The sequence below is a fragment of the Heloderma suspectum genome, chromosome 1 (genome assembly GCF_057233095.1).
Source record: "Heloderma suspectum isolate Gila_16-S chromosome 1, 16-S_ref, whole genome shotgun sequence".
Taxonomy (NCBI): domain Eukaryota; kingdom Metazoa; phylum Chordata; class Lepidosauria; order Squamata; family Helodermatidae; genus Heloderma; species Heloderma suspectum.
The window spans coordinates 321,732,066-321,743,004 of NC_139458.1; the positions used below are offsets into that span (position 1 = coordinate 321,732,066).

General features: G+C 42.8%; 1 protein-coding gene across 1 annotated transcript in view; it reads left to right on the forward strand.

Annotated features, from left to right (window-relative positions):
* Positions 1–6,764, forward strand: part of FIG4 (FIG4 phosphoinositide 5-phosphatase) — a 103,800-nt gene extending 97,036 nt beyond the window's left edge. Inside the window, exon 23 of the mRNA XM_084827271.1 lies at positions 6,621–6,764. Coding sequence (XP_084683397.1) covers positions 6,621–6,666 — 46 coding nt within the window. The 3' untranslated portion in view covers positions 6,667–6,764. The remainder of the gene's footprint in view (positions 1–6,620) is intronic.
* Positions 6,765–10,939: the final 4,175 nt, after the last annotated feature.

Consider the following 10,939-nt stretch of genomic DNA (forward strand, 5'->3'; position numbering starts at 1 on the left):
CTTGCTCCTTGGGAGGAAAGCTATGGCAAACCTAGACAGCATAGTAAGAAGCAGAGACATCACCTTGCCGACAAAGGTCCTTCTAATCAAAGCTATGGTTTTCCCAGTAGTAATGTATGGCTGTGAGAGCTGGACTATAAGGAAGGCTGAGTGCTGAAGAATTGATGCTTTCGAACTGTGGTGCTGGAGAAGACTCTTACGAGTCCCCTGGACTGCAAGGAGGTCAAATCAGTCCATCCTAAAGGAAATCAACCCTGAGTGCTCTTTGGAAGGACAAATAGTGAAGCTGAAGCTTCAATATTTTGGCCTCCTAATGCGAAGAGAAAACTCCCTGGAAAAGACCCTGATGCTGGGAAAGACTGAAGGCAAAAGGAGAAGGGGACGGCAGAGGATGAGATGGCTAGATAGTATCACGGATGCAGTGAATATGAACTTGAGCACGCTCCGGGAGAGAGCGCAGGACAGGAAGGCCTGTCGTGCTATGGTCCATGGGGTCACGAAGAGTCGGACACGACTGAACGACTGAACAACAAATCAGGCTCTCACATCATTGTGGAGGAATTTTGGCCCACTCTTCTTTACAACATTGCTTCAGTTCATTGAGGTTTGTGGACATTTGTTTATGCACAGCTCTCTTAAGGTCCCTCCACAGCATTTCAATCGGGTTGAGGTCTGGACTTTGACTGGGCCACTGCAACACCTTGACTCTTTTCTTTTTCAGCCATTCTGTTGTAGATTTACTGGTGTGCTTGGGATCATTGTCCTGTTGCATGACCCAATTTCGGCCAAGCTTTAGCTGTCAGACAGATGACCTCACATTTGACTCTAGAATACTTTGGTATACAGAGGTGGTCATGGTCGACTCATTGACTGCAAGGTGCCCAGATCCTGTGGCTGCAAAACAAGCCCAAATCATCACCCCTCTACCACTGTGCTTGACAGTTGGTATGAGATGCTTGTGCTGATGTGCTGTGTTTGGTTTTCGCCAAATGTGGCGCTGTGCATTATGGCCAAACATCTCCACTTTGGTCTCATCTGTCCAAAGGACATTGTTCCAGAAGTCTTGTGATTTGTTCAGCTGCAACTTTGCAAACCTAAGCCGTGCTGCCATATTCTTTTTAGAGAGAAGAGGCTTCCTCCTGGCAGCCCTTCCAAACAAACCATATTTGTTTAGTCTTTTTCTAATTGTACTGTCATGAACTTTAACATTTAATGTGCTAACTGAGGCCTGTAGAGTCTGCGATGTAACTCTTGGATGTTTTGCAATTTCTCTGAGCATTGCACGGTCTGCCCTTGGGGTGAATTTGCTGGGATGTCCACTCCTGGGAAGATTGGTAACTGTCTTGAATGTTTTCCACTTGTGAATAATCTTCCTCACTGTAGAATGATGGACTTTAAATTGCTTGGAAATGGCCTTATAACCCTTCCCAGATTGATGGGCAGCAACAATAGCTTCTTTAAGATAATTGCTGATGTCTTTACTCTTGGGCCTTGTGTTAACACACACCTGAATGCTCGAGACCAGCAAACTCCTGAGACTTCAGCTTTTATAGAGGTGGTCACACTTGCTGATGATCAATTAATCAAGGGCATTTGATTAGCAACGCCTGGCTGCTACTTAACCTCTTCATACCTATGGAAGCAGTAAGGGTGTACTTAGTTTTTCACACATGGCTTCTCCGTTTTGGTTTTATTTCTGTAAAAAATGACACGGTGTAATATGTCATGTGTTGTTGTTCATCTGAGGTTGTATTTACCTAATTTTAAGACCTGCTAAGGACCAGATGATTTTTATTATGTCCTGATACATAAAACCATAGAACTCAAAGAGGGTGTACTTTCTTTTTCACATGACTGTATAAGTTCATTTGCAAGTTATGCCTATATACCACTCTTTCAAACGTTGCTAGTGCTGTTAGGTCTTCAATCCATTGCATTATAGGTGATGAGCTTTTATCCTTCCAGTCTTGTAGTATCAGTCTTTTAGCAACCAAAAGGGCACAAAAGATCCCTTTATGCTGACCATGTGTTACATTCCAAGAACCAGGTAAGTAATTTAAGAGAACATGTACATCAGTAAATATTAAAGAGCTTTCCAATACAAAATTTATCCATATAATAAAAGGAGGCAACTTTTGGGCATTTCCAAAATGTGAATAAAAGAAGCGTTAACTGCATTTCACCTTTCTAAAACATGGTTTGGAGGTGCGTGTGTGTGAGAGAGAGAGAGGCTATAATACTAAGCACACTTGAAATCAATGACTTCCATGTGGTGGCAGCAGCTCAGAGTTTCCTATTTTCAGTGCCTTCCTATTCTTTTATCTGAAATGAAGAGTATTTTCCCATCCTGTGCACCAATATTTCCCTGTCATAGAAGATCATGGGAAGCCCGTCAACTTGTAGCATTTAAGTCAGGCTTAGGGCTCTAGAAAACTTGTCCTTTTACCTACAGTAAACTCTTCCCTTACACTCACCAGAATCCAGAAAGCCATATAACTCTTTCCACTGACCCAAGAAGACTGAGCTCTGTCTTTTGAACAGTTCTCTCTTTGAAAGTGAGGGGAGCTTCCAAAGCAGTTTGTGACATGGTATGGGGATCTGCTTGCTCCCAGCCACTTTGGATAGCTCTTTGGATCCGGACCACTGATAGCAAATGGATTGAATTTTATGTAGACATACAATTCTATGCATGTGATGGACCAAAATCATAGTGCCTCAATTCATTTCTAAAGTCTTGCCTGTAATGAGGTTTGGAATTTATCTTCATGAAAACCCCCAGAAACATTTAAAAGGATGGATTATAGTTGCTATTTTAAAAAAGGTACAGTCCTTATAAAGTTTAAGGTTGTTTTTACTGATGTTTACTTTTCAATATTAAGGTTTCAATCCTGTATACCTGGGAGTAAGACTTATTGAACTCAGCGGGGCTTACTTCTGAGTATACATTAGAGGATTGTGCTGAAAGTGTACAAGTGTCACAACATGGAAGTCTGGCAAGGAGATGGTGAATTGTCGTTGATGTAGACTGTAATCCTATGCACACTTTCCTGAAAGTAAGCCCATTGAAGTCAGTGGGGTTTACTTCTGAGTAAACGTCATTGAAGTTTGCTCAAGTTGCCATGGAATAGAGCAGCCTTCTCCAATTTGGTGCCCTCCAGATGTTTTGGACTACAACTCTCAACCTTCCTGACTATTGCCCATGCTGGCTGGGGCTGATGGGACTTGAAGTCCAAATCATCTGGACTAGAGCATTTAAAAGCATGGCCTTGATCCTTGTATTTGTCTTGATAAGGTTATTTTAAAGTATTTTGTGCTTGGTTGAAGCAAATTCTATATTCAAGCTGATGGGCAGGACATTATTTACCATAAAGAATTACTGTAATGTGCATATATTCCAGTGATTTTGCATTCAAAATGAAGTCTACAGACCAGTTTCCTTTAATAAGCGAAATATAGAGTTTTTCCCACCATGAATACTTTAATCATGCACAGGCACACACACACGCGTGCACACAGCTTATCTCTCTGTGTGCTTCAAATTACAATAAACATTTCTTATGTTGGGAATTTCTATGCAGGGAAATGTAATATATGTAATGTAATGTTGGCCTTTAAAAAGCCCTCTAACTCTGGTGATAACAGTATAGTAATTAAACTGATAAAATGAGAAAATATGCCAGTTGAAATAGAGGAATTTATAGAAACACCTTTGCTGTAGTCAAATATAATGCTTTAAGAATACTGTATGGTATTTAAAGGTTTGCCATATGCAATTCAAAGGTCCTAAGCATCTACTGGCGTATGTTAACCATTTTTCCACTACTGGTCAGTTCTAGTCCCAGCAATTCACTTGCCCATTGCCATAAAATGTAAATATTATGTTACAGATCTTGTGGGTGCAAATTGGTTGAACAGTTCTGGTGCACTCCAGGTGTTTTGGACTACAACTCCTACACTCCCTGAACATTGGCCATGCTGGCTGGGCTTATGGGGGTTGTAGTCCAAAACATCTGGGATGCCTCCTCTTGCATTACAGCACATGATACATTTCCATTTCTTCCTTTATACTTCCTCATGTGCAAAGACTTTCTAACAGTTTCTGCAACTTATTTGTGCTGTTTTAGAACATTAAGTATTAAAAGGGACCCACCCAGTACTTAGGTCATGGGGTGGTCAACTTGTGGCCCTCGAGAAGTTTTGGCCTACAACTCCCATCATCCCTTGCCATTGTTTATGCTGGCTAGGGCTGATGGGAGATGTGGCCCTCCAGATGTGTTGGCCTACAAGTTGCTCACACCTGATGTAGTGCAATGTTCTCTCTCTCCACAATTTTATCGTAATTTCATATCCACTAGTCGATGTGGTGAATGAATTGTCTATAACCCTATGCAAGTGTTCATCTCACACAATGAAATGGACAGCAGGGACACACTAGCTGGCTCTGCACCTTCTGTCACATCTTCATCGCCTGGCCCCACTGCCCTCCACGTGTTGGAGGGCAAACATCTGCTGCAGGGAGCCCACTGTCCTCATAGAGGTCCCCCATGTGAATTAAAGACCCCTGATGATGCCCAGGGAGCCTATGCGAGGACAGCAGTTTCCCCGGTGCTGATATTCACTCCCCAGTGCATGGAGGGCAGTGGAGCCAGTGGCTGGGATACAATGGAGCTAGCCAGTGCATCCCAGCCTTCCTCCTCCTCATGCGAAGAGAAGAATGCTTGAACAGAGCAAAAGTATTGTGGCATTCTTTTTTTTTTTTTTATGAGATTACTGAAGATTTAGACTACGCTCTGTAGCATTTGCAATCTGAACTAACTGTGCTTCCCAAATTCAAGGTTAATGTGTACTATGTCCCCTCTAAGACAGTAGATGTTGTAGATTTTCACTAAATGTACTCAAATTCAGGACATCTGGATTTTCTGTTGCAGAACTGGTGACCTCATAATGACATAGTAGGGAAGATGGAATCTCTCATGCTTAATTTTGTTATATGATTTATCCCAATACCTGGAACAGAATTTGTTTTTGTTTTTTTTAATAAATGACTCCTTTGAGAATGCTGGTAAGGAATCACTGTTGTCACAGGCCACATCTCCTTTCCACAGGGCAAGTGTTAGTCAGTGTTTAGTCTGCAGAGTTATCAGATGATTTCTCTGCTAATAATGCCACTAGCCAGGGCCAGGATCTACAGCTGGAAACCTTGTGCTTGGCCTACTGAAAGATGTGCTGTCTTTTTTTAAGCTAGATCCTGAATGGACCCTGCCCCCCTACAACTGCCATTACTCCCTCTCCCCCCGCCCATTTTAGCAGGTACTGTATGTACGGGCTATATGTTGCCCAGTGTTCTGGACTGTGTATCGGACCTCCCTTTGCCTTGGTTGTATTTAGGGATGTACGAAAGTTCCGCCATGGATCTCGGGGCGGCCGAATGCCAGCGCATTCGGCCCCCCAAAATCGGTGGCGGAACGGCTTGCCACCCCTCCGGAACGGGACTTACCTGGGGTGGATCTTCCTGGCAGCGGCGGCTCCGGCGGTGGCTCCAGCGGTGGTGCGGCAGCGGCGGCTGCGGCGGCCGGTCTTCCAACCGGCTGCTGCCACCACCATTTCCAAGTTAAAAAAAAAAGAAAAAAAAAGTGATAGGCTACATAAAGATTTACGTAGCCTATCACGGCTAGATTTTAAAAAAACACCGTGATAGGCTACGTAAATCTTTACGTAGCCTATCACAGCTGACTTAAAAACAAAAGCGCACATACGCAAACGGCGGCGGCCATGGCCGCCGCCATTTGCGTTCCTTATTTTGGCACGTCTTAGTCTATGTAAACATTTATGTAGACTAAGACGGCGAAAATAAGGGGAACGCATGCTACGCTATTTGCGTTCCCCTTATTTTCGCCGTCTTAGTCTACGTAAATGTCTACATAGACTAAGACATGCCAAAATAAGGAATGCAAATGGCGGCAGCCATGGGCGCCGCCATTTGCATACGCGCGTTTTTTTTTATCAGCCGTGATAGGCTACGTAAACATTTACATAGCCTATCACGGCTGATTGCAGGGACGCAAACGGCGGCGGCTACGGCCACTGCCATTTGTGTCCCTGCTAGCCAGTGGCCGGATGTCCGGCTGCTGGCGGAGCCAGCTGGCGGCTCCGCAGAATCGCTGCGGAGCACAGCTGGCCGGCCAGGATTCCGGGGGCAGGAACGGAGCGCCTCCCCCCCCGGCGAGGATTCCGGGGGGAGGGACAGAACGCCTCCCCGCGCACCATCAGCATAATCCCCGAAAGGTAAGTACCTTTCGTACATCCCTAGTTGTATTCAACAGTTGCGCAAGCAGAAGTTTCCTCACACAGCAGGGCTTTCTTGCTTCCTCGCCACTGTCGTCCCCAGGGCCCCATGAGAAGCCACTGCTGGAGGTCAGGAGATGCTGTCTTTTCTGATTTCCTCAGATTCACCCCCCTCACCGAGCCCCCCATGCCACATCCCAGGCTTTTCCTAAAGGTCCAGTAACCTGCAAGACAGTCTTTGTGGTGGTACAATAGGGAGGAGGGGTAGGAAAACACATCCACAAGCTGTTTTCTACCCACACAACTATTGGATATAACCCATTGCCTCTTACTAGGCCCTGCCACCTGCAAAACCTTCAGCCTGCTCACAAGAAAACCTGAATGAGAGAGCTGAATGTTCTATGATGGAGGGATCATTGCCTATAATATGCACATTCATCCAACAATCACCTCTGGTTAACAGGCTGCAGATTTCCGTGGTGCTCAAAAACCCGTGGGACCTATTCAGTAAGAGACTACGGTATTCAGTAGCGTAAAAGCAATGAGTGCATACACCACGAGTAACAGTGGCAGCTTTCTCTATTTTCTCTCTCCAGTGAGGGAGAGGAGTCTGGGTGAATAATATGAGGAACCATATATGTCACATCTGTTATATATTGTTCTTCCCTTTTGTTGTCTGAGGCAATGACAGTTTTGAATCTGTGTAATCAGCCTGGGGTGGGGGGGGACCCTAGACTGAGCTTACAGAAGTGGAAAATGGCTGCACACTTGTGATCCCATCTAGTGACAATCTGTTCAAAAAAGCCTAATGAAGTGAAAGCTGCCGCTGTTATGAGTGCTCTTTCAAAATTAGAGGAAATAAGTATATTTCTGCTGCAAGTAATTCCTGAACAAATGATTGCATAAAATGAACTCTCATAATTACAACTATTAATATTTGGCAGTTGCACACATTACAGATCTCAAGTCCTTATTTTTGAGGGGTGGGGAGGATTAAAGCCATTATTCTATCTCTCAGAATCAGCCAAGATATTCAGAACAGCCATGAAAACCAATGGTACATTTTAACATGATTTGATTCCCTTGAACGAACATACGATCTTGGTTGCCTTACCTGACCCATGATGTAAAAATAACATTTGAATTTCATTTTCCAGATTTGTCAGCCTGGGAAGGCGTGAAGAGATAATATAATAAAGCCAGAACAGAAACTGGATGTACCTAACCCTCATCAGCAAGCAACTGTCAGGGGTTCAAAAGAATAATAGTCAACTATGTGACAAGTTTCCACATGCTCATTTGTGGTATTTCTCTAGTCATCCACACATATATGTGCGCACATGCACGCACTCTGCTAGTTCCTGCTTTGCTTGGATGAGATGATTTGCTACACAACAAATTTGGTTCAAATTAGGCTACCTGTCATCTGTTCACAATCACATTCTAACTTTTATTGTGTACTTCACTGGTACAGTGGTCAATGCTTTCATCATGCAACTGATCTCTCATCATGAAAACTTATGTATACCATGTGACTTCTTTGCATACTTCAAAAATATTCTTAGATATGTTTTTTCCTTAATAAAAAACTGCATTTGCACAACCCTGGCCCCGAAGCAGAAACCAATTTGTATATAGGCGCAAATTGCATGTTGGGGGTGGAGTGGGGGGAGAGATAGGTAAACCTAACATTAGGATGTACAACTGGGAGATGCAATGAAGTGTTGCGGCCAGTGGAGGCTGGTGGCTACAATTTCATTGGGGCTGCGATTCCATTCTGGGTTTTAGTCAGAAAAAGCCAGAATTGTGAAGGAGCTACCCAAGGTGCTGAACCCTACTCCCAAATGGGTTCAGCACCTGTGATCTAGCCAGATCACAGGGTCTAGTCCAAGATATAACAATTCTTATCTTTAGTGTGCTTAACATCATGACTGTTGGGAAAACAAATGCAGTTTACTGTTTAATTAATTTTTATTATACACCAACATAAACACTACAAAAGTGGGAATAAAATATTGCTGAACATAACCATAACAGTTTATATTCCAATGAGAAATTCATACAGCCCAATATTCCACAAATGTGTCCTTTAATTCCCCCCTCCCCCATTCACACATTAAATAACTTTAGTCAAAAGTGCAACCATCCAGATTTGTGCAAAAGTGCAACCATCCTTTAGAGTTCTGGCTGGTTCTGACTGAAACCCAGAATGGAAGCCTGGCCCCATAGAAAGAGAAGTCGCCAGCTTCCACCAGCTCCCAACAGGAGGGCTCTTCTTCAGGGTGCCCACCAGTCAGGTCTTCCTTGAGGAGATTGTAACCTGTGAGAGCCTCAGGAAGAGGATTCCATCCCCCCCCCCCATTTCTTTCTTTCTCTTCTAAGTGACATTCAACATTCTGGGGTTACTAAGTGTGCACAGTCCTCATTTGGCTGATTTTCGCCGCAGCGGGGGCAGGGGGCAGTTACCATATTTTTAAAAAAGATTTTTTGGTACTTCTGTAGACATGGGGGTTCCTCTGAACATGCTCTCACCTCTCATGCTTTTCATTGGCCCTGTTTTAACTCCTTTCTGTAAGCCCTCACCACCTGAATTCACTTTTATAGGGCGGGATTATTATGCTACAAAGTTGGTTTCAATCTGATGGGTTGATTTTTACATAAAATTACTAGACCAAACCAAGAACAACAGAGTTTTCTTTTGTTAGTTTATTATGATTTAACAGAAGAAGAACTGGGAAGACTGCAATATATCAGTGGCCAGTATTTTGTTGGTATGATATAAATCCAAGGAACAGTTTGGTCCAGAATGGTCCAGTTTGGTCCATTAATAATAGTGTTTTATAACATCCATCTCACCAGTTCCAATTATTCCAGATCTCAGACTACTTGAAAGATAATAATCTAATGTTTCAAGAGATGGTTGATAAAATGGGAAGGACTAAAAAATGGATTAGATCCAAAGTCTGCTTGCGCAATGGAACTCCTGCTCACGCGACTTCCATGTCCTCTCCTCCGCCTGCATCCCCCTATGCATGCCCCAAATATGCTCTGGGGGGTCCCCCAACCCTCAAGCAGGTTTAGGAGGTACACAGGGGGCTGCAGGGAGGAAGGGGACATCTGTTCCACTGACTGTTCCCTTCCACTGGTAGAACAACACCATTAGATATAACCCAATGTGATTTCAGTATTTCAAAATCAGGAATATTATACATCACCTATTTAAAAGATATCGAGGCATCTAATCAATAGCTAAGCAACCAAGTAATATCTCCTAGGTTTAACAGGAATTATGAGTAATTGGTGATTACTTAACAATCCTTTTAAACTGTAATTGTAAATCCAGACATTAAAAGATTCAGTTTAGACTATAAATGGGAAATAGATCTGTGAGAACTCATTACAGAGGAGAAATGGTCCTGGGCATGGAATAATGTTGCATACAATATGATCAGCATAATGTGTAAAGTTTCTTCAAACTTCAGTTCTGTTGGTATTTAACTTCTGTGCATCTAAAACATGTTGTTGCTGGAAGCGTCAAGCACCTAAAGTGGACAATTTATGTATGTTTTGGACTTCTTAAATTTTTACAAAATTCTGGAGAAATGTTTTAGAAAGAATATATCTAGCTGGCTATATACTTCCTAGTTCTCCAAAAACAGCATTCTTTGGATGTGTAAAAGATCTTATCCTGAAAGATGACATAGGACTGACAACCTGTTTGCTGACTGCTGCTAGGCTGTACATCATTTCATCATTTCATCATGGCAGATGCCATCTGTGCTTGATTGATATAAACAAATCTGGATGGTTGCACTTTTGACTAAAGTTATTTAATGTGTGAATGCGGGAGGGGGGAATTAAAGGACACATTTGTGAAATATTGGGCTGTATGAATTTCTCATTGGAATATAAACTGTTATGGTTATGTTCAGCAATATTTTATTCCCACTTTTGTAGTGTTTATATTGGTGTATAATAAAAATTAATTAAACAGTAAACTGCATTTGTTTTCCCAACAGTCATGATGCTAACACACTAAAGATAAGAATTGTTATATCTTGGACTAGACCCTGTGATCTGGCTAGAGCAGCTTTATGCCTCATAACGATGGATAGATAAGATACCTGGGGGAGGTGCGAAAGCTGGATATGGTGGCAGTATATCTCCCCTTTTGTTGATCCCCAGTCTCTTGTAAAGCCATTCAAACCAGCTTGGCATGACAACATCCCATCCTGTGATACAGTTGCCCATCAGTTTTAGTGGCTGGTGTTGCCGCACATTCTTGTTCACATGGACATGCCACCTGTGTACATACGTGTGCAATGATCAACACAGGTCTAAGGAGGCCTTTAAGCAGAGGTATGGTGCACACACAGCAGATTTATGCACTATGGTCTTACAAATGGGTAACAGCTACTTTTAAATTAGGGAAATTAGTTCAAACCCTCATTCAGAGTCCAAAAGCATAGACTTCAGTGTTACAGATTGTTGTTCTCAACAACACACAGACACATGTTTGCTACAAAAGAAGAAAAATGGCTCCCTTAATATACCCACCCCATAGCAAAATGGGCTTGTATACGTGTTCTAATAGGTTTAACTAAGAGATAGAGAAAGATAAACAGTGGGGAAATTCGCATTTGCCATATAAGAT